Source organism: Bombina bombina, chromosome 6 (assembly GCF_027579735.1).
Source record: "Bombina bombina isolate aBomBom1 chromosome 6, aBomBom1.pri, whole genome shotgun sequence".
Lineage (NCBI taxonomy): Eukaryota > Metazoa > Chordata > Amphibia > Anura > Bombinatoridae > Bombina > Bombina bombina.
Genome location: NC_069504.1, coordinates 192,630,413 through 192,654,952, shown reverse-complemented (window position 1 = coordinate 192,654,952; position 24,540 = coordinate 192,630,413). Strand labels below are relative to the sequence as shown.

General features: G+C 40.4%; 1 protein-coding gene across 4 annotated transcripts in view; it reads right to left on the bottom strand.

Moving 5' to 3' along the window:
- Window positions 1-21,548, bottom strand: part of TMEM168 (transmembrane protein 168) — a 56,547-nt gene extending 34,999 nt beyond the window's left edge. The window contains exons 1-3 of one of the 4 annotated variants that reach the window (XM_053716718.1): window positions 21,493-21,548; window positions 14,530-14,635; window positions 11,599-12,844 (exon numbers count right to left, since the gene is read on the bottom strand). In XM_053716718.1, the coding sequence (XP_053572693.1) occupies window positions 11,599-12,732 (1,134 nt within the window). In that variant the 5' untranslated portion in view covers window positions 12,733-12,844; window positions 14,530-14,635; window positions 21,493-21,548. The other 3 variants (XM_053716717.1, XM_053716716.1, XM_053716719.1) reach the window with 3 other exon arrangements.
- Between the last annotated feature and the right edge of the window lie 2,992 nt (window positions 21,549-24,540).

Genomic DNA, 24,540 nt, shown 5'->3' with positions numbered 1-24,540 from the left:
GATATTCTTATTAGATACCACCTTAGGTAAAAACCCAGGTTTGGGGGGCGGAGCTAAGCCACGCTGGGTGATGGCTGCACTGTATGAGCGCTCTTCAACCCTCAGGCAATATAATGCATAATTTGGGCATATTTTATCCCTAAAACCATCCCATTTAAGGTGCAGTACATCTCAAATACACCCCTCAGCAAAACTGCCGGGTCCGACTCACAGACGAGTGAACTTACAAGTGCTGAAAAGCAAATCACCTAATACTCTATAGCGGAGCAACGCGAGTCTGAATAGCGGTGACCCGCTGCAATTCCCTACTCACGATTCTGGACTGCTCCTACTTGTAGAGACGCATCAGGTCCCCTAATAGACTGTCTGAAGCCTGAGTAACCGGACTAGATTTCTACCGCTTGATGATCCAGAACGCCACAGCCGCAAGGAACTGGGTAAGAGGGCCCTGCTGACCCCAGTGTCCAGGCAGATATAAAAAGGTTTACTGGTATTATTATCATCATCAGGGTCTTGGACGGGTGTTAGTTGTAAAACAGGGGTTGCTGCAGCCAGAATAAGGGCCTGACCTCCACTGTTTATACAGAGTGGCCTACCTACGCAGTCAGATTTATCTTTGGGCCTAGGAGAGGCGGGTAACTTAGTGCCCGCTCAGAACCACAGCACTGCCCTAGATAGGGAAAAGAGGCCTTATTGCAAACCCACACTCTGACACACAGGACTGGACTAGGGGTATATTGGAACCCTGGGGCTTTATCCCCAAAGAATACTTTTGGCAAGGACAGGGCGCTCCCTTCTTCCACAGGGGGGTGACGCCGCAAGTTAAACAGACTCACAAAACAGGCTAATATTTTTTGGGCTGCGGGCCTGCTTTGGATCCATAGAAAGGGCCTGAAACTCTCATTGAATACTAGTGGGACGCTTGCATTTATTAGAAGGAAGGGCCACACTCATATGTCTCTGTGGTACGCTCTCTCATGACTTAGGGGTCTTGTATGAACACATCTTTATCAGTCCTTTGCCCACCCTGTGCGGAGGCCACTGGGGAATGCCGGGAAGGAAGCAAAATAAGGTGGAAAAACACACTTCAGTGCGCACCCTGAACAAATATCTAAAGCAGGTAGAGCAACCCGGTGCTACTGCACCTGAAACCATGGAGGCTAGACAGCACGAATCAGGCAGTCAACCCCAGGGCACTGAAAAACAAAACACACATCTCATCACAAAAGAGGACCTCCGCCTTCTTTCTTCGAAAGATTACATTAAAAATGCAGTTCAAGAGATGCGCACTCTATTTAATGACCTCAGAAAAGACATTACAGTGCTAGACACTAGAATCACACTAGTTGAATCAGCACAAGCAGCCTGTCAGGCATCTAAACAACAAATGAATATAGAGATCCAAGAGCAGGCAGAGGCTTTACAACAAATGTCTGACAAACTCGAGGACCTTGATAATAGAGGCCGCAGAAATAATCTACGAATTAGAGGGGTCTCTGAGACCGTACACCCTCCTGCCATTGAGGGATACCTGCAAAGCCTATTTCGCACACTAAAGGATTCCCCCTCTTCCCCAGAAATTCTGCTGGAGCGTGCCCACAGGGCATTAAGAGCGAAACCACCCCCCAAGGGACGCGGAGAAGGCCTTCGACCGCGTCAATTGGCTTTTTCTGCGTCGGGTCGGGTACAACATGCGGGTGAGGAATTACAGATCTTCTCAGACTTATCCCCTACTACACTACAAAAGAGGAGAGACCTCGGTCATATTACGGCTAACCTGAGGGCTCACAAAATCCCCTACCGCTGGGGGTTTCCAGTGTCTATCGTAGCCTCAAACAATAATAAAAATGCAATATACAAAGCAGGAATGGACATTCAAACATTCTATGATGCCCTTGCTATCAACGAGGCCCCTCAGAGAAGAACCAACTCCACTGAGCCTTCTGGGCCGTCAACCTAGCCTGAACTGTACAGGAACCTCACGTTTCGAACAAAAATGCACAGAACCATTGCAAATGTATCCTTTTCTCACAGAGGTTTAACACCTAATGCATATATTTTCAAATGTATATGCACCTAACCAGTTTATTTGCAGGTCCCGGGGGATGAGAATAATATGTCTTTGGGGGATGGGGGGGGGGAATTGTTGTTACAGTTATCCAGAGGGCCTGGGCAGAGGGCCGCATCGGACACAATCATTAGATAGGGAAGGAACTTTTCCACAGGCTATATAATATACAATCATCAAGGGAGACGAAAATTCTTCCTTTCATAACTTGGTTAATAACCCAATATCCTTTCTTGCACAGAATGATTCCACACTAATTTTAGGTTTGTAATGAAAATATGAATGTTTCTCTCTTATTTACAACATGTTGTCGTTTATATTGTGTTTATGGAATTTTCCCAGTTTAGAGGGCTCCAAGCCCCTTTTTCTAATCAGTTGTCAGCGTTGCCCATGCCTTTGGCCCTTGCTTTCTCCCACACTCCGTATCTTCCTCTGCCCCTTCCTCTCCTTTTGGAGGGCTGTTTGAGCCATCACTGTTGCTCGGAGGGCCCTATGGCCACCTGGAGCAACCTACATAAGATAATTGTATTCATTGTTATTGCCTGGGGGTTACAACCCCGATTGTTACTGTCTGTTAATCGATTCCAGAAGGCTTGTGTCCTTTCACAACTACTACATATCTCTCCACTAGAGTATTGTCCGTTTACCTTGATACTCTAGCCTTTGTCCTTTTTCACTCTTCCTCCTCTTCTCTTTCTCATTCCCCCCTACCATCTCCTCACCCCACTCAACCTCCTCCACGTAAGTCCACACCTTCCCTCCCCCCCCCCTTTTTTTTTTCTCTCTCCCCCACAGTATGAACCATCACACCAGCAGATTCGGCTCCCACGGCCTTACTTTTACCACAATTAATGCCAAAGGACTGAATGACCCAGGTAAGTGGCGCCTTTAATGCTCTTAAAAATCTGCAAAGCCATGTCATTTTTTTCCAGGAGACTCGCTTCCGCAGGGGTAGGGAGCCTAAGTGGTTCAATGCACAATATGCCACAGCTTTCTTTGCTTCCGGCCCTTCCAAAAAAGGGGGGGTGGGTATAGTGATCCATAACTCTGTCCCGCTCAAGGTACTACATGTAGAGAGGGATCCAGAAGGCAGATACCTGTTATTAACAGGACTATTGTACGAGCACCCAATCACTCTAGCCACACTTTACAGCCCTAACACTGACCAACACCTGTTCATGTCCAAAATATCAAAACTCCTACTGGATTATGCAAAAGGCCCTGTGTTCCTTTCGGGGGACTTTAATATACCTATGGACGCAACAGTTGATACATCTAATGGTTTGGCTAGCACCTCCTCTAAAATAATTAAATCCGATAGGACGTCAATTTCGAATCTTATGTTACACGACATATGGAGGTCTCTCCACCCCACGAGTAGAGATTACACATACTATTCTCCCCCACACAACAAATACTCTAGAACTGACTACATCCTTACCGACACAGCTGGACTTGACAGTCTTGCTCTATAGGATCCATAACATGGTCAGACCACGCACCGGTCACCTGTGTAATTCAATGGCCTGACCTCCCTCCTACGGCTTACGTTTGGAGACTTGACGACACTCTGCTAGACGACCCCATAATATTCTCGGAAACACAAAAAGTTCTGACTGACTTTTTCTTGCATAATGACCCTTCTCACACATCTATAGTCAATGTCTGGGAGGCACACAAATGTGTCATTCGGGGTGTACTTCTTAAACACAAAGCTCGCCTTAATAAACAGCGCAGGCTAAAACTCACTCAGTTACTAAACACAATAACCCAACTTGAAACAACACATAAGAGTAACCCGCTTGATGGCGAAATTAAGAATAAACTAGAGATAGCCAGAAAGGAGCTTAACGCCCACCAAATGGAATCATACCAACGTAAAGTCCTAGCAGTAAAGCAAAAGTATTACGAGGGAGGAAATAAACCGGGGAAGCTGTTAGCCAGAGCTGTCCGGAGGAAGCAGTTAACAACATATGTACACTACATACTAAATGCAGATGGATCTATGTTGAAGGGCAACAAACAAATTGCGGAATCTTTTTAAAACATACTACAGCGCGCTATATAACTTACCTAATCCGATGAACATAGGAGATAAACCCGATAGTGTAGCTGATAAGAGTCAGTTAATAGATCAATATTTGTCCACTCTAAATCTACCACAACTAGACGATGAACAAAGGAGTAACCTAGATGCCCCTATAGCTCCCGAAGAGCTTTTCCAAGCCCTCAAAGACTTCCCTAGCGGAAAGTGCCCAGGTCCGGATGGCTATTCACTTAAATACTATTTAAGAAAACACTGGCCCCTGTGATGCTTCACTTGTTCAATGACCTGATAGATAACCCCTCCCTGTCGGGCACTATGCTCGAGGCGCATATCACCATCATCCCTAAATCGGGTAAGTCCCCCATCTCCCCCGCAAATTTTAGGCCCATATCACTATTGAATATGGATATCAAAATCCTAGCTAAAATATTGGCAAACCGCTTAAACAAATACCTCCCTAATCTTATTGCGACAGACCAGGTGGGCTTTGTGCCCGGAAGAGAGGCAAGAGATAATACCAACAAAGTTTTCCAACTAATAAACTATGCCCAGGTTGAGGGAGTGCCCATGGCTCTCTTCTCCACGGACGCGGAGAAGGCCTTCGACCGCGTCGATTGGCTTTTTCTGCGTCAGGTCATGCAGACCATGAATTTTGGACAGGCCTTTCTTAACATGACCTTTGCCCTATACTCAGCTCCCAATGCGCGCCTCAGGCTGAACGGCTCCTTGTCGGACAAGTTCACTATTTCTAATGGCACTCGCCAGGGGTGCCCCTTATCACATCTACTCTTTGTTCTCTCTATTGAGGCCTTGGCACAAAGGGTCAGAAATAACCCAAATATCAAAGGAGTGCAGGTCGGGGATGGGGAGCACAAACAGGCTCTATATGCCGATGATGTTCTCTATAGTCTTACGCATCCAGACACCTCAATACCAGAACTCCTGAGGGAACTAAGGGAATATGGAGCCTTATCTAACTTTCATCTGAACTTATCTAAATCAGAGCTCCTTAACATAAATGTACCTGCGGCACAGATTCAACTCTTAGAAACAGAATACAAAGTACCCATAACTACATCTAAACTAAAGTATCTAGGCATATTCTTGTCAGCTAATACCTAGGATATATTTAAAAATAATTACTTAACATTACGCAGGGAGATTATTAATGACCTGTCCTCATGGAAGAATAAATCTCTGTCGTGGCTAGGAAAGATAGGCTTAATTAAGATGAACATCTTACCTCGCATTTTATATGTGATGCAAACGGTTCCAATTCACCTACCGACAGACTTCTTACCCCATTTACAGAAAACTATAGAACAATTTATCTGGACAGGGACCAGACCACGAATTCCTAGAAGGACGTTGTACCTCCCTCGTGATAGGGGGGGCTTGGGCTTCCCAGACTTGATTTTGTACAGAAGGGCAATCTTATTGCAGATACTAGTTGAGTGGGCCCATAACACTACACAAAAGCAGTGGGTCAGAATAGATGGACAGATTCTTCACTTACATAACGTCGGCACACTGGCGTGGACTCCGGCTCCAAAACGCCCCAAAACAGTTCAGAAATACCACCTAACACTTGAGACCCTCCTTACATGGGACAGACTAATAGCCACAAGCACACATATCTCTTCCACCTTCTCACCAATGCTCCCCATTATGGAAAACCCTGAAACACCTTACTATGACCTTAGTAGACGTATATGCTTGCCCTATAGTTTAAGAACAGGTACCTTACAATACGCTATGGCGGGGGGCAGGCTTAAGTCCCAACAAGATTTACAGGAACAGTTAGGGCCCATCTTCTCCTCATGGTTACGATACCACCAGCTCTCACACTTCCTGTCATCCCACAAACATAAGAGTAAATTCCTTAGAGAATTAACACCATTTGAAGTTTTGTGTACTGGGCCCACTCCTCCTAGGAGATTGATTTCCAAGCTGTACAAGCTCCTCCTTATCCCGCCAGAAGTACAGTTACCCTCGTACACCAGAGTCTGGCATAGGGAACTCAATAATGTAATAGAAGAAGATGATTGGCTCAAACGCTCCTCGGTATCTGCCAAGATCCAGGAAATACAGTTAAAATTATTAACACGGTGGTACTACACACCAGTCAGACTCCATCAGTTATTTCCAGCTGCCTACGCAGCATTCTGGAGGGAATGTGGGGAGTTAGGCACACTCACACACATATGGTGGTCCTGCCCTAAACTGTCAGGCTTTTGGGCCTCAGTTTTTAGAGAAATTACAGACAAACTGAATATAGCCATACCAAACATACCTGAAACCCTCTTGTTCTTACATCTTCCCAACATCAAAACTAAATCAGGGCCGGGCGCTTCTTCTGCTTATGCTCACTGGAGCTAAGCGACTTATCCCTAGGATGTGGAAGTCTAGGGAGGTATCCACGCTTGCGGACTGGCATTCCTCTGTAGAAGAGCTGTTGACTTTGGAAAAATTACACTACTTTAAATGCAACCAACTTGCAAATTTTGAACTGATGCTGGCCCTGTGGAACTCTGCCCCTGTGTGAAGCTGGGGGTGAGCCTGGCTTCAGTCTATCTCCTGTAACACTGCTAAATGAAGTCCTTCCTCCCGGCCCACGGCCTTCATGTTACCCCTTCTCCAATGGGGGAGAAGGAGGAAAAGAAAGGGAAAGGGGAAATTAATTATTTTTTTTTTTATTTTTTTTCCCTTCTTTCTCTACCCCCCCCTCCCTCCACATTTCCCCCCGATCTTTCCCTTCCTCAAACCCTCCTCTATCTCTCTGTTGTGCGGACACTATTCTCTTATCTTCCTGCTATGCTGGAAATTGATTGTTTTCAAATATCTAATTTACACTGTTCAGTATATTGTATGTAGAAATATTGTTAAAAAACCAAGCTTTTTGTCACGAGATCTGTCTAATGTTTGTTTAGGTGCACGGGGTTGTGCTGCGCGCTCCCCGGCTACCACGTTTTACACAATGTCGGTTGACATAGTGACACTGTATGTACCTTTATTTGACTTGTTAATAAAGCTTGTTTGAAGAAAGAAAAAAAAAAACCCCAGGTTTGGTACGCAAAACTACCTTATCTGCATGGAAAATCAGATAAGGGGAATCACACTGTAAGGCAGACAACTCGGAAACTCTACGAGCTGAGGAAATAGCTACCAAAAATAGAACTTTCAAAGATAAAAGCTTGATATCTATGGAATGAAGAGGTTCAAACGGAACCCCTTGGAGAACTTTAAGAACCAAATTTAAACTCCATGGCGGAGCAACTGGTTTAAACACAGGCTTGATTCTAACTAAACCCTGACAAAACGCCTGAAACATCCGCCAGACGCTTGTGCAAAAGAATAGACAGAGCAGAAATCTGTCCCTTTAAGGAACTAGCTGACAATCCCTTTTCCAATCCTTCTTGGAGAAAAGATAATATCCTGGGAATCCTGACTTTACTCCATGAGTAACCCTTGGATTCACAACAATAAAGATATTTACGCCATATCTTAAGATAGATTTTCCTGGTGACAGGCTTTTGTACCTGAATTAAGGTATCAATAACTGACTCAGAGAAGCCACGCTTTGATAAAATCAAGCGTTCAATCTCCAAGCAGTCAGTCTCAGAGAAATTAGATTTGGATGGTTGAAAGGACCCTGAAGTAGAAGGTCCTGTCTCAGAGGCAGAGTCCATGGTGGAAGGGATGACATGTCCACCAGATCTGCATACCAAGTCCTGCGTGGCTACGCAGGTGCTATCAAAATCACTGATGCTCTCTCCTGCTTGATTTTGGCAATCAGACGAGGGAGCAGAGGAAACGGTGGAAACACATAAGCCAGGTTGAAGGACCAAGGCGCTGCTAGAGCACCTATCAGCGTTGCCCTGGGATCCCTGGACCTGGATCCGTAACAAGGAAGTTTGGCGTTCTGGCGAGACGCCATGAGATCCAGTTCTGGTTTGCACCAACGTTGAACCAATTGTGCAAACACCTCCGGATGGAGTTCCCACTCCCCCGGATGAAAAGTCTGTCGACTTAGAAAATCCGCCTCCCAGTTCTCTACACCTGGGATATGGATAGCTGATAGGTGGCAAGAGTGAGTCTCTGCCCAACTAATTATCTTTGAAACTTCCAACATCGCTAGGGAACTCCTTGTTCCCCCTTGATGGTTGATGTAAGCCACAGTCGTGATGTTGTCCGACTGAAATCTGATGAACCTCATTGTCGCTAGCTGAGGCCAAGCCTGAAGAGCATTGAATATCGCTCTTAGTTCCATAATGTTTATTGGAAGGAGGGTCTCCTCCTGAGTCCACGATCCCTGAGCCTTCAGGGAGTTCCAGACTGCCCCCCAGCCTAGAAGGCTGGCATCTGTCGTTACTATTGTCCAATCTGGCCTGCGAAAAGTCATACCTTTGGACAGATGGACAGATGGACCCGAGATAGCCACCAGAGAAGAGAATCCCTGGTCTCTTGATCCAGATTTAGTAGAGGGGACGAATCTGTGTAATCCCCATTACACTGACTGAGCATGCAGAGTTGCAGCGGTCTGAGATGTAGGTGGGCAAACGGCACTATGTCCATTGCCGCTACCATTAAGCCGATTACTTCCATACACTGAGCCATCGAAGGGCGAGAAGTAGAGTAAAGAACACGGCATGAATTTAGAAGTTTAGATAACCTGGTCTCTGTCAGGTAAAACTCTTCTCTTTGTTCACTTTCCACCCGTGCGACCTCAGAAATGCCAGAACTATGTCCGTATGAGACTTCGCAATTTGGAAATTTGACGCTTGTATCAGAATGTCGTCTAAATAAGGGACCACTGCTATGCCCCGTGGTCTTAGGACCGCCAGAAGTGACCCCAAAACCTTTGTAAAGATTCTTGGAGCTGTAGCTAACCCAAAGGGAAGAGCTACAAACTGGTAATGCCTGTCCAGGAAGGCAAACCTGAGAAACCGATGATCTTTGTGAATCGGAATGTGAAGATAAGCATCCTTTAAATCCACTGTAGTCATGTATTGACCCTCCTGGATCATAGGTAGGATGGTACGAATAGTCTCCTTCTTGAATGATGGGACCCTGAGAAATTTGTTTAGGATCTTGAGATCTAAGATTGGTCTGAAGGTTCCCTCCTTCTTGGGAACCACAAACAGATTTGAATAGAAGCCTTGTCCCTGTTCCTCCTTTGGAACTGGGTGGATCACTCCCATAACTTGGAGGTCTTGGACACAATGTAAGAATGCCTCTCTCTTTATCTGGTTTGCAGATAATTGTGAAAGGTGAAATCTCCCTTTTGGAGGGGAAGCTTTGAAATCCAGAAGATATCCCTGGGATATAAATTTCCAACGCCCAGGGATCCTGGACATCTCTTGCCCAAGCCTGGGCGAAGAGAGAAAGTCTGCCCCCTACTAGATCCGTTACCGGATCGGGGGCCAATCCTTCATGCTGTCTTAGAGGCAGCAGCAGGCTTTTTGGCCTGCTTACCTTTGTTCCAAGCCTGGTTAGGTCTCCAGACCGACTTGGACTGGGCAAAAGTTCCCTCTTGTTTTGTATTAGAGGAAGTTGATGCCGCGCTTGACTTAAAGTTTCGAAAGGCACGAAAATTAGTCTGTTTGGCCCTTGATTTATTAGACCTGTCCTGAGGGAGGGCATGACCTTTTCCTCCCGTGATATCAGAAATGATCTCCTTCCAACCAGGCCCGAATAGGGTCTGCCCCTTGAAGGGAATATTAAGAAGCTTATTTTCCACCCGTGAATATGGTCTTTATAACTTAAAGTGAAATCAGTACATTTGGTACACATTCTAAGAGGGGGTTCCACCATGGCATCTAAACATAATGAACAAGGAGTTTCCTCTATGTCAGACATGTTTAAACAGACTAGCAATGAGACCAGCAAGCTTGAAAAACACTTTACAGAAAGTTAACAAGCAAAAAATAAAAACGGCACTGTGCCTTTAGGAAAAAAAAAAGGTCAGAATTTGAAAAACAGTGAAAAAAAGGCAGTAAAACTAACGAAATTTTTACAGTTGGTATAATAGGCTAACAGAGCATTGCACCCACTTGACAATGGATGATTAACCCCTTAGTTTCAAAAACAGATAAAAAAAAACGAATAGACGTTTTTTTAACAGTCACAACAAACTGTCACAGCTCTGCTGTGGCCCTACCTTGCCATACAAACGACTTTAGAAAGCACCAAAACCCTTTAAAGAGGTCCTATAGCATTCAGGGAACTCCTTCAAGGAAACTGGATGTCTCAGTCTGCAAAAGCTAATGCGCAATTAGGCGCAAAATTAGGCCCCTCCCACTTCCTGTCTACACAGTGAGAGGCCTAACAAACTATCTCTAGGCAAATTTAAGCCAGCCATGTGGAAAAAACTGGGCCCCAATAAAGTTTATCGCCAAAAAGCATATAAAAAACGTTTAATATTTCAGTAATTTGAAAAAATAATAAGAGTGTTACCTCTAATAGTAAGCATGATACCAGTCGTTATAAAATCACTGTAATCAGGCTTACCTTAAATAAATCCGATATCAACAGCATTTTCTAGCATATACATTTCTCTAGAAAAATTTAGTCTGCACATACCTCATAGAAGGATACCCTGCATACCATTCCCCAAGCTGAAGTTACCTCTCTCTTCAGTTATGTGTGAGAACAGCAATGGATCTTAATTACAACCTGCTAAGATCATTAGAGACCACAGGCAGATTCTTCTTCTATTTTCTGCCTGAGACCAAAATAGTACAACTCCGGTACCATTTGAAAATAACAAACTTTTGAATTGAAGAAAAACAACTAAATTACACCACATCTCTCTAACTGCTTCCATGCTTGTCGAGAGCTGCAAGAGAATGACTGGAGGTGTCAGTTAGGGGAGGAGCTATATAGACAGCTCTGCTGTGAGTGATCCTCTTGCAGCTTCCTGTTGGGAAGGAGAATATCCCACAAGTAATGGATGATCTGTGGACTGGATACACCTTACAAGAGAAAGAGTAAAAACTACATCAGAACAGATGAGAATTGGCTCAGAAGTGTAAAGATTGACTGTTTCTCTTCTATCATTTGTTCAGTAAACAGACTAAATTCCCCTTTATCAAATAAGCACAAGTTTTTGATAATTATACAGCCTAATAATAGACACAGTGTGAAAAGAAAGTTAATGCATACAGTAAAACAAACGTGTAGCGCAGATTTCATTACTTTATTATCTAATACTATCTAAATCTGCTGAGGCTTACAAGGCCTAAAAAGTATTTTAAAACAAAGAAAAAATGTATTTTAATATTAAAGAATATGGAATACAGAATACACTGCAGTTAATTCACTTTTGTATGCAAAACAAATTACCATTTATTGAAATTCAGTTCTTGGCAGCAGTTAAAGCTGGTCAAACATTAGGTGCGGCTTTACATTTTTTTTTTCTTTTAATAAAGCAAGTATACATAGCGAGATAAAAACTACAACAAAAAAAATAAATAAAAATTACCTGCCAGGATACAGCTCCAAGTATTCCTGTTGCCAGAAGACTAAAAAACACCAGACGTTCAGAAATTAGGCAGAAATGTCGCATTCCCTTTGAAGCCATGACCCTGTCCAGGCTGTTATCCCGTCTGTGGTTGTAATAGACCTTATGACATTCATTGAGTTTGGTATGGAAACCCCACAGAGTAATTAAAAATATAATGTGACATATCAACCAAAAAATGCCAAAGATTGAAAATCCGGGAATAACAAAATACCATTGCTGCAAGTCCCGTAGTTTTAAGGCAGCTAGCACTAAAAAGATAAGTTCAATTAACCCAATTGAAATTACAGAGAATCTTCTGCACATTTTTCCACGATACAGATATGGTTTCCATCGTTCTGTGACAGAGAGCCCACTGAAATAAACATCAAGAAGTGGCTCACTTATAATTAAGCAAAAAAAACAAGATAAGGCATATGGGTTTACAGGAATTTCCAAAGATGGAAAAAATAATAAAGGGGTCAGAACTGCAAAAATCACCAGATTTGAAATAGCAAGAAAGGATTTCATCCTCAAGTCAATGATTATCATGGAAAATGCAGCTACTAGTAGGATAATGCTTATAGACTTTTCAACCAGCATGATGGTACTTGCTATTGCGAAACCAATCAGCTCCAAGAACTCGGAGGAAGTCAGTAGCGTGGGGCGATGTCGAACACATCCACAAACCCTCTCCACCAAAGCACACAAAGATTTTAAAATTATGGAGGAAAGTAGTAAGTATTTTGTTGCTTCTTCTTTACCATCATATTTGAATGTTGTGTTGTCAATAAAACAAAGAAGGCCAAGTAGAAATCCAAACCAAAGATTGGAAATGCCTACGCTAGCTGATTCCATTGAAAAATAATAGTACAAGATACTAGCAATCCCAAGAATGAAGAGTCCTAATATAAATATCACCAGTATCAATGCATCCTTTGTCTGTTCCCATCTGACAAATAGTCCCATGCATATTGCCACCAGCAAGGTTATTTTTGCAAAGTATCCCAAATACCTGACTGAAGAATGCATGTTGACTTCCCGGTTGGCTTCTTCTAGTTTGGTCATTGCTGCATACAGACAATGACTAACACAGTAACGAAGTGACCTGCACATGTAAACTGTTACTAAGGGGATTATCTAAATAAATTGTAGTTAAACTATAATAATATTTAATTCTGAGAAGTTAGCAAGTTGAGGCTGTATTTTCACCATTTCCTCGACTGACCTAAAGAAAAAAGAAAAATTTGAATTCATAGTAGGCACGTAGTATTTAAGGGTGTGGTTAGAGACATATCATTTCTGAGCTAGTTTATAGTCATCTCACAGTGTCCATTTCAGGACATCCTCCCTCCAAACCCCCTTCTCCATACTTTAAAAGTCTGTGCTCCCTCCTGTAAAATTTCCCCCTTTCCTCCAAAAAAAAAAAATCCCTGCTTCCTCTTTTGAAACTCTATCTTCTTCATCCCTCCTGTAAAACTGCCTCCTTTCATCTCTCTCTTGCTTCCTCCCCCTTGTAAAACTGCCTCCTTTCATCTCTCTCTTGCTTCCTCCCCCTTGTAAAACTGCCTCCTTTCATCTCTCTCTTGCTTCCTCGAGAGAGAGAGAGAGAGAGAGAGAGAGAGAGAGAGAGAGAGAGAGAGAGAGAGAGAATTCCAGTCGAAAAGGTGTTCCTGCAAAAACTTTGAATACAATGAACTAGTTTAAACCCTTGATTGCCAGTAAACACACACAGTTGTGATTTAACCCCTTGATTAAAATAAAACTCTTGCCACAGAAATGTTACTTTCTAATTGCCTTGGGTCTTCTCCATTGCAGAGCAGGGGGCAGGGAACTGAGGGGGAGTTAAGGAAGGAGGATGTTACTAAGAACAGCTGTTGTGTGAACAAACATCAGCCAGGTGGAAATATTATGTTGCTGAAAGAAAACAGCATACTACATTTTCTGGGCGCCATGTCCTGCGTTACAACAACACCTGCAAGAACAGAGCAATACTGAGAGACAAAATATCTGAATAAAGATAAATCCACTCTAGTCTGGCACAGCCATAAAAGTAGCAGTAAATAGACGGCATTCATGAGATTCAGCTTTTTTCAGAGCCAGATTTCTTCGTGTGAAAGTGCAACACACAAAGCTCTGGATTTGCACAGATCTTTGTGTGTCACCCTTTTTCTCTTTCTCCAATCAGCACTCTCTCCCCTTTTGGTGCCTTTTGTTCTAGCTAGGACGCCGATTGGACAATAATTTAAAACTTTAGCTCACAGAAAAATTGACTTTTGAAGTTGGCAGCAGAGCTTGGGAAATTTGAATTTCATATCTATATTAAAAACTAAGTTAGAGAGCATCTTCATTACATCTGATGAATTAAACTCCATTTAATATTACTAACAATCCAGATCTGTTTTTATAAAAGGGGAGAGTTTACCATCACTTGAACTTAAGACTCAGTCTATCTCAGTTTATTTATCTTTGATGTGGATTATATGTGACCCCACAATACTAAAAATATTCTCATCTGTTCTCCCTGGCTCTTTCCTCAGACTGCTTTGCATTTTCTGAGGCAGATGGGCAGAGATCAGAAGTGGTTCCAAGAAGCCGCATTCCTCACGCCAAATGTCTCTGCTGTCTCAGCAGCCTCAAAGCAAAGGCGTGATGTGGCTGTTCCTTTATTCAGCTGCAGCTCTGATGAATACAGTCATAGCAGGAGTGGAAAACACATATGTAAGGCTCCGAAAACATTTTTAATTTATCTCTATGTAAATTCCCACACCAAGACTACTATTAGCTGAAACTAAATACATTTTAAACAGTATTTCTTATAAGAGACAAATTTAACAATTACTTTAAAGTTTATTTATTTTATCTATTATTACACAAAGCTATCGCTAAATATTTCCATCTACTTTTTCTTACCTTTAAGAATATAGGACCACAAATGCAGACTCTTTCCTTCAGACACATTACTGCACCCCAGTTCTGTCAAAAGCAACCATTCTTCAAACTTCAATCACAGGGTCACCTGGCAGTGAGTTTAAAAATACATTTTAGTGTAATAATAAACTACTCATAAATTACAAGTGCATAAGTATTAAATGCTCTTTTGGTGTGTGTGTGTGAGGGGTAACCAGTGCAAGGGTGTTAAACACATAGGTAAAGAAACAAACTCAACATTTAATCTCCCTGTAGTGCATTGCTGGTCTGTGACTAACTTTAACCCCCTAAGTATGGGGGGGGGGGTTTACCTGACCATTTAAAAATTCTACACAGTGATCTGTTAGTATGGAGCACAAATTTATTTACATCTTGTCGCTAATTGGCCAGAGCAAATGAGAACAGGAACATAAATTTAACCAGGATTTTCAAGAGATATATCCCTGAACTGCTCATGATATGCAAAACATTGGTTAAAGAATGTTAACAAAATAACAGCACAATGAGATTTTATAACATCTATGTTGCAATGCAGTTAACCGCTGACATATGCCGAGTTTAATATTCCTTTAAAGTTGCCCTCCCAGGGGCAATGCACTTCTGCTTGTAAGCAGGAGCCAATCTAAAGCAGCATGTGTACATATCTGTGAATCCCTGCCATGTCTTGCTCACTAACAGCATAGGAGCAGGTCTCAAATAAGGATTAATGGGACATGAAAAAATGTTTACCCCTTTAATATGTTCCAACTGATCTACTTTCCCCGTTGAAGTGTATTAAATAGTTTGCAAACAGCTCCTTCATTTTGTCATTTTAGAGGAAACCAGAACATATACTAAATATATGAAGACTGCAGAAAAGCTATGCAAACAGGAACCAGCAAGATCAATCAACCTACTAGTGGGGGTGGGAGAGAAAGATTTTTGTATCTGAAGTAGCTGCTTTGCTTACTCCTCAAACACATAATTAACATTTCAATACCTAAGTATTTGTGTATATAGAGAGATAACATGACCAGGGCTGCTCTTTCTGCAGGCTCATCCCATTTAATGCATTGTTCTCCACATAATTTTTTGCCAGCCAGGTGGCATCTGTGTAATAGTTTATAATATTTTAACATTTATTGCTATCCAAAGCACAAATTAATTGCACACTTTAACATAAAATGTATTTAATGATAGTTTGTGGAATGAACATTGAAAAATGTTATTAGCTAAAATTTAGCTTAAAATGTGCTTAAATTTTAGCTGGGTGGTGCACCCATTAAAAGGTCCTGGTGAGAACACTGTAATGGGAATGCCTATGAGAGAACAATGGATGATGGTTCTAATGAGCAAAAACTTATTTCAAATATAAAAAATAAACAAAACATCAGTTACGCACATATTTAATACAATTTGGAACTCCTTAAAAGGATATGAGACCTAAAACTATTCTTACAAGATTCAGATAGAGCATACATTTTTAAATCAAGTATCTGATTTTCTTCTATTATCAATTTAGCTTCATTCTCTTGGTATCCTTAATTGAAAAAGAGTAGCAATGCACTACTGGGAGCTAGCTGAAAACATCGGTAAGCCAATGACAAGAGATATCAATGTGTGCAGCTACCAATCAGCAGCTAGCTCCCATCTCCTGAGCCAACCTAGGTAGGATTTTTAACAAAGGATACCAAGAGAACTAGGGAAACTGGATATTAGAAGTAATTGAAAAAGTTGTTTAAAATTATATGCTCTATCTGAATCATGAAAGAATTCTGGGTTTATATCCCTTTCAGGAAAATGCAGCATTTTATTATTAAAGGGATAGGAAAGTCAAAATAAAACTTCCCTGATTCTTATAGAGCATGTAATTTAAATACACTTTTAAATTCACTTCTATTTTCAAATGTGCTTCGTTCTCTTAATATCCCATTTTGAAAAAGTATACGCACATATACACCAGTGGGAGCTGCTGCTAATTGGTGCTTGCAGACATTTCTCTCTTGTGATTGGCTAACTAGATGTGTTCAGCTAGCTGCCAGTAGCACAATGCTGTTCATTCAGCAATGGATAACAAGAGAATGAAGCATATTTTATAATAGAAATAGTAAATTGGAAAGTTGTTTAAAATGGTATGTTCTATCTGAATCATAAAATAATTGTTTTGTGTTTACTATCCCTTTAAACTTGGAAGTCCCTTTAACCAGAATGATCAAACTGCATTCATGTCACTGATAAAAGCTAAGGTTACAGAACTGAACATATGAAGTTTGACAGACAGGTTACAAAGGTTATAAAAGAGCAAGGCTCTTAAAAGTCTACTTAGGGCTTCTAACTAGTTTAATTATTTTACATATACTGTGTCTAGAAACAAAACCACCTTGTCTGGTTCTTAAAAAATATTTACCTGGCTTCATAAGGTTTTCCAACCCTTGTAACAGAGTCTTATTAAAAATAAACAGTGACCAATGTTTATTGTGGCTCACAAGGAAAATACATTTTTATAGTTTAAGTCTACAATTCTTTTTTACCTTCCCCATATTGAATCAGTCTTTTACATTGTAAAGTAGTCTCTAACAACAATAAACATGAGCATTCTCAATTAAAAAGTCTTCTTAAAAAATAAAATACATAAGATGTAGATAGCCCTGCACATGCAACAATTGAAACACGAATAATAAAGGGCTAAATGCAGCTACCTAAGCACCCACTTACCACCTTTAATTATTTCCCAGAGCAACTAGCAAGTAGTATGTATTTTCTCATGCATAAAATATAAACACCAAACTACTAAACCCAGTGTTGTGTAGTTACATATGTCTCTGCTTAAATATGAAAAATATATAGCAAATTGTTAAACCAGCATGCATGCTTAGCCCCACCAACTTTTCTCAGGATAAATGTGAAGCATTTGAAAACTTCTTCAGAGACAAGATTTCCTCAATCCGAACCGCTATCACAGCAGGCCAAACAGTTACACACCAGAACCACTACAATAGAATGCCAGATTGCCCCAGTTTATGGTCACTTTTACAAATGTCAATAAAAAGGAGTTAAAAACACCATACAAAAGTTGCATCCTACTACGTGTGACTTAGACCCTGCTCCAACTCAGCTCATATCTGGATGCATTGAAACACTCGCCCCAGCTCTCACAAAAATAGTGTAGTGTTCACTAAAAACAGGAGACTTCCCAGAGCCTCTAAAAGAAGCTGTGGTAAAACCACTCCTAAAGAAACCTTTATTAGACCCAGACTGCATGACTAATTACAGACCAGTATCCAACCTCCCATTTCTGGGGAAAATAATTGAAAAAGTAGTGGCAACTCAACTGGAATCCCATCTATCACCCCTGAACTTATTTGATCCTTTCCAGTCAGGCTTCAGATCCCGCCACAGCACTGAAACAGCGCTAGTCTGAGTGCTAAATGATCTCCTTATGGACAGAAACAAAGGTGATTACTCCATCCTAATCCTGGATCTCTCAGCTGCATTTGACACCATTGACCATAGGATTCTAATAGAGCGCTTGCAGCACATCTGTGGTCTAGGAGGTAAAGTCATTAACTGGTTTAAATCTTTCCTCGCTGGTAGATCACAGAGAGTAATATCAGGATCAAGCTCATCAGCACCAACATAATTGACCTGCAGAGTTCCACAAGGATCCATCCTGTCTCCCATGCTATACGCAATTTACTTACTACCACTGAGGGACATCATTACCCAACATGACCTAAGGTATCATTGTTACGCTGACAAACAACTCTACTCCTCCTTTGCTCCAGATACTACAGACCCAGCATGCCATATAAACAGTTGCTTAACAGACCTCATAGAATGGATGAATGCTAGCTGTCTCAAAGTGACCCCAGACAAAACAGAGTTACTCTTGGTGAGGGGACCCCGGGCATCAAAAATATCCCAATATCACCCAACTGGCCTGGAGCTTGGAGGCTCTGAACTCGTTAGATCAGCAAAGGTACAAAACCTCGGAGTGCTGATTGACGCTGGACTATCTTTTTAACAGCAGATTTCCTCAGTAATAAAATTTGCCTACTTTCATCTGAAAAACATAGCTAGGATACAACACCTAATTCTACCAGATGATATGTCAACATTAATCCATGCATTTGTAACCTCTAGGCCAGTGATTTGCAACCTTTTTTTTGCCGTGGCACACTTTTTTACATTAAAAAATCCTGCGGCACACCACCATCCCAAAATTTTACAAAATCACACATTGTAGCCTAATACAGGAGATATATATACACACACAGAGACACACACTGTACTGTGCTGTCATGCCTCCTACAAACTATACATGACATATTGACATTCATTCACAAATAATCATTCACAAATAATGATGGTCTGTGTATGAATGTCAATGTCATGGTTGTAAATAATGCCTGATGAGCCTGTCACATACCTCCCAATATTTCAAAATTTGAAAGAGGGACACCCCCGCACTGTTGTCACTCTGCCACGGCACACCTGAGGATCTCTCATGGCACACTGGTTGAAAAACACTGCTCTAGGCTAGATTACTGCAATGCACTTTACTTGGGCCTCCCAAAAAAAGAACTCCATCTCCTTCAGACGGTACAAAATGCAGCAGCCAGACTACTGACCAAACAAACTCGCTCCTGCCACATAACACCTATTCTCCACTCCCTGCATTGGCTTTCAATTAAATGGCGAACATATTTTAAAATTGGCCTGATGACCTTAAAAGCCTTAAACAACCAAGGCCCATAGTATCTGAAAGAGCTCCTGACACGCTACATCCCATCCCGGTCACTTAGGTCAGCCAACACATCCCTCCTCTCAGTGCCAAGAATAAGGAGAAACTCGGGCTCCAGAGCATTCGGCCACGCTACCCCTACTTTCTGGAACTCTCAGAGAGGCACCGTCCTTACAGACGTTAAAAAAAAAAAAAATCTAAAGACCCACTTCTTCCAACAGGCATTCAGTCCGCTTATCTGACCTTCAGAAACTCCTAACTTATGTCTTTAAGTTGGTATATTTGTAAAGTGCTTTGCGTCTCACAGGGAGAAAAGCGCTATATAAATCACAAATTATTATTATTATAAACATATTACTATATGCTCCCAGAGAGTAAACAGTATTTCTTAGTAAAGTGAAACAAAATCATAGTATTTTAAAAATGTATTTCCTTGAGGAACATTGCAGCTATAACAAGCATACAGCCACTCCCAACTTGCAAACAGTAATTCATATGTAATAAATTCCTTTAAAGTAGGGCTTGCAAGCACATAAGCCTGCTGATAAAACGCCACCAAACCTTTTTCCCTAAAACAGTCAATAACCTGGTAATAAGAAGAGAAACTTTCTAAAACAAATATATATATATATATATATATATAGTTTTAGCTGCCAAAATACTAATTTTCACTACTGCTGATATGTGGCCAAACTTGCATGTGTGTTCCCTTGATCAGTATTGGGGTGTCCTAAAAAAAAAAAAAGACAGCCAATATAGGTGTGGTTCAAAAGAAAATTGTTTGACTAATGAATCCAGGGATCAAACAAAATCAGGCTTCATCTATACCCTCTCTATTTGTCTATGAAATCAACTATGAAGTGCATGAGATCTATGGATGTAATGTAATGCAATGGTTGCATCCTATGTAATGGTTCAAGTAAAAACCTTGACTATTGTACTTTGCCGTTTTATTCCTTAAATGCAACACTACTGCATAATGTTTGTGGGATATGTACATAAATAATAATGCTTATAAGTTGACTAATTAGAAAGGAGCACACTTAGGGTATACTTGTTATGTAGCTGTCTAAGAGTACGGCAGTATTCAACCTCACCACCCAGAATCTGGACAATAGAGTGGCATACTTCAAGGGACATGAAACCCATTTTTTTCATGCTTCAGAGAAGGCATGCAATTTTAAACAACTTTCCAATGTATTTCTATCATATAATTTGTTTCGTTCTCTTGGTTCCCTTTGTTGAAAAGCAAATGTAGATAGGTTTAGGAGCTGCAGATTGGTGGCTGTACGTGTATGTCTCATGTTATTGGCTCACCCATGTGCAGTGCAGTTTCATCAACAAAAGATACTAAATGAAGAAAGCAAAGAAGATATTAGAAGTACATTGGAAAGCAGTTTAAGATTGTATTCTCTATCTAAATCACGATGAAAGAAAAAAATTGGGTTTAATGTCCCTTTAAGTCTTGTGTATCTTTCCTCTGTTTATTATGTCAAGGTCCTTGGATACATGAGCTGAGGAAGCTGCATTTTTCCCCCTGTTAGGTGGCTTCCCTAACCCATCACATAACTACTATTTATTAAAGTGCATTGTGCTTTAATTAGTTTTATAGTGCCTGTCTGTCTCTTAGCAGCTAGAAGTCCGTATTCCCTACAACCTTTTAAGGGAGGTGGCACTGTTGAAAATGGTATGTGTGTGCCTAGCACAAAGTCTGGAGAGTGAACTGGAAGTTATTGCAAATGGGCAATAAATAGTTTTTCATCTTTGACAATTTATTTGTCTCTCCTGCTCATTTTTAGTTAAAATACTGCACAAGCCCTAAAATGTCATAAAATGAGTTATCTATTTCATGTGAGTGATGTGAAAGTTGGCACTTCCTACATATGTATGTTTAAAGTACCCGGAATAGTTTTTACTTCCTCTTACAATTATGAACAAAACAACTATATGAACAGTAATCTCAAGTATTTATCTAGTTTTCAGCCAAACCATTTCAGTGACTATGCTAAAACTTATAACATATATGATGTAGTCATCTACCTACTTTACAATAAATCCCCGACCATTTACTGACAATTGTTTTGGTTGAAAAGGCAATTAATGTAAATATGGAATCCGGGACACAAAGAAAAAATCTATTAGAAAGCTCTTAACCGGAATATTTACAAACCGCTGTGAATAATGGTATTACTGGTATATAAATGAGCTCGGAGCCACATTACTAAAGTTGCGTTCGGGCAGCGCTTCCTCCCAGCGATGACGTGACGCTAGGGAAACGTCACGAGTAAGGAAGTTTACAGAAAACGCTCACAATGTTGACGTCCTACGTCAATACGCATTGCTATAGCAACCTACTTTTGCAAGCATGCATTTAGTATCGGACCTGTAATGTGAAATGTTCTTTCCTCCAATCCAAAGTTGACAATTTTTTAAGTAATTACTGTACATTCATTCTTCGTTTTCTGTTGGGATTTAACAAATAATACTTTATTCCTGATATAAATTTTTAAATGAACCGTTGGTAAATAATGGAAGTTGTATCATTGTAATTACTTCAAAGTGGCACCTTTTTAATTTACGTATTTCAATTTACTTTAACTTATATGCTTTTACAAAAAATACTTTATTCATCATTTCTGGATTTTAACACAACAGATCTTAAAGGGACAGTTTAGGTAAAATTAAACTTGCATTATTCAGATAGGGCATGTCATTTGAATCAACTTTCCAATTTACTTTTATCATCAAATTTGCTTTGTTCTATTGGTATTCTTTGTTGAGGGATTAACCTAGGTAGGCACATATGATGATTCCTAAGCCATTAAAGGCTGCCTCTTATCACATGTTTTTTAAAATTGCTTTTACCAACAAGAGACTGCTAACTTCATGTGGCCATATAGATAACACTGTGTTAATGTCTGTGGAGTTATTTAATATTTAGCACTATACAATACTGAATGCAACTCAATAGATTTTTTATAGTCAAATTCACAGTCATGTGATAAAGGTGCTGTCATAAGGTTCTTTGATACAAGGTAATCACAGAGGTAAAAGTATATTAATATAACTGAGATAAGAGGCAGTGTGCAGAGGCTTAGATACTGGATAATCACAGAGGTAAAAAGTATATTAATATAACTGAGATAAGGAGCAGTCTGCAGAGGCTTAGATACAAGGTAATCACAGAGGTAAAAAGTATTTTAATATAACTGAGATAAGAGGCAGTGTGCAGAGGCTTAGATACCGAATAATCACAGAGGTAAAAAGTATATTAATATAACTGAGATAAGGAGCAGTATGCAGAGGCTTAGATACAAGGTAATCACAGAGGTAAAAAGTATATTAATATTACTGAGATAAGGGGCAGTCTGCAGAGGCTTAGATACAAGGTAATCACAGAGGTAAAACATATTTTAATATAACTGAGATAAGAGGCAGTGTGCAGAGGCTTAGATACCGAATAATCACAGGTAAAAAGTATATTAATATAACTGAGATAAGAAGCAGTCTGCAGAGGCTTAGATACAAGGTAATCACAGAGGTAAAAAGTATATTAATATAACTGAGATAAGGGTCAGTCTGCAGAGATGCTATACACAATTCAAAACTGTGAGGAAAATAATGTGGTGTAAAGTCAGTCCAGTGAGGATAGGTAATCAAAAGTGTTGCACACTGATCCCTGATGGACAGTTATCAATATAGACTGCTCATATATCCGTAATGGGAGGGCATCCAATGCACCTTATTGCCCTTATTGCAGTGAAAAAAAAGCCATCCAGAGTACAGCCTTACTCATAGCCATATGAATATATGAATATGGCTATGAGTAAGACTTAGGCCGAAACGCGTAAGCCGTTTACTAAAGAAACTCCAGCTAATACTGTCTCTGTTTTTACACGGGTAACAATTACCCTTGAATTTGCTGTTTTTTTGCACTTTTGTCCAACACTGGAATTACAAATAAATGCACTATATTGCTGCTGCTAGTGTGCTTCTCATATGTTCTTTCATTTCTGATTGCAGTCTGCAGAGGCTTAGATACAAGGTAATCACAGAGGTAAAAAGTATATTAATATAACTGAGATAAGGAACAGTCTGCAGAGGCTTAGAGACAAGGTAATCACAGAGGTAAAAAGTATATTAATATAACTGAGATAAGGGGCAGTCTGCAGAGGCTTAGATACAAGGTAATCACAGAGGTAAAAAGTATATTAATATAATTGAGATAAGGAGCCGTCTGCAGAGGCTTAGATACAAGGTAATCACAGAGGTCCAAAATATATTAATCTAACAGTTTTGCTTTTTCAAAACAGGGGAATGGGTAATATCTAATTAAAAAAATAAAAAAATTCTGCTGTACTTTGTCTCTTTAATCATTTCCTTTAAGACAGCATTCACCAACACAACAACTAATACACAATAACATTATTAAACTTATGTTAAATGCATTGCTAATTAAAATAGTCAGGCAGTAGGAACATCTAGTTAAAGATGATTTCTTCGAGTAGCAAAAAAGCAGCAGTTATTGCTATAATTAGGAGTCTTCAATCATTAGATTCAGAATCAGAAGACGATGATGATTTCTTGCAACTGTTATGTTTAGTTGCTGAAAGGGAAGTTAAAAAGATAACAAATGATAAGTTAGAGAAGGTTGTAAATAATGCGGAGGGTGTCGTGCCACGTTACCGGGCAAAGGACTTCCAAGAAAATCTTCATCTTAGTAGAACAACTACTGTGCTGTTGGGAAAAAACATAATTTATGTAAGAACTTACCTGATAAATTCATTTCTTTCATATTGTCAAGAGTCCATGAGCTAGTGACGTATGGGATATACAATCCTACCAGGAAGGGCAAAGTTTCCCAAACCTCAAAATGCCTATAAATACACCCCTCGCCATACCCACAATTCAGTTTAACGAATAGCGAAATAGTGGGGTGATAAAGAAAGGAGTAAAAAGCATCAACTGAGGAATCTGGAAATAATTGTGCATTATACAAAAAAATCCTAACCACCATAAAAAGGGTGGGCCTAATGGACTCTTGCCAATATGAAAGAAATGAATTTATCAGGTAAGTTCTTTCATGAATTATGTTTTCTTTCATATAATTGGCAAGAGTCCATGAGCTAGTGACATATGGATATCAAATACCCAAGATGTGGAACTCCACGCAAGAGTCACTAGAGAGGGAGGGATAAAAATAAACAAACAGCCATATGCTGAAAAATTAATCCACAACCCAAAATATAAGTTATTCTCATGAAAAAAAG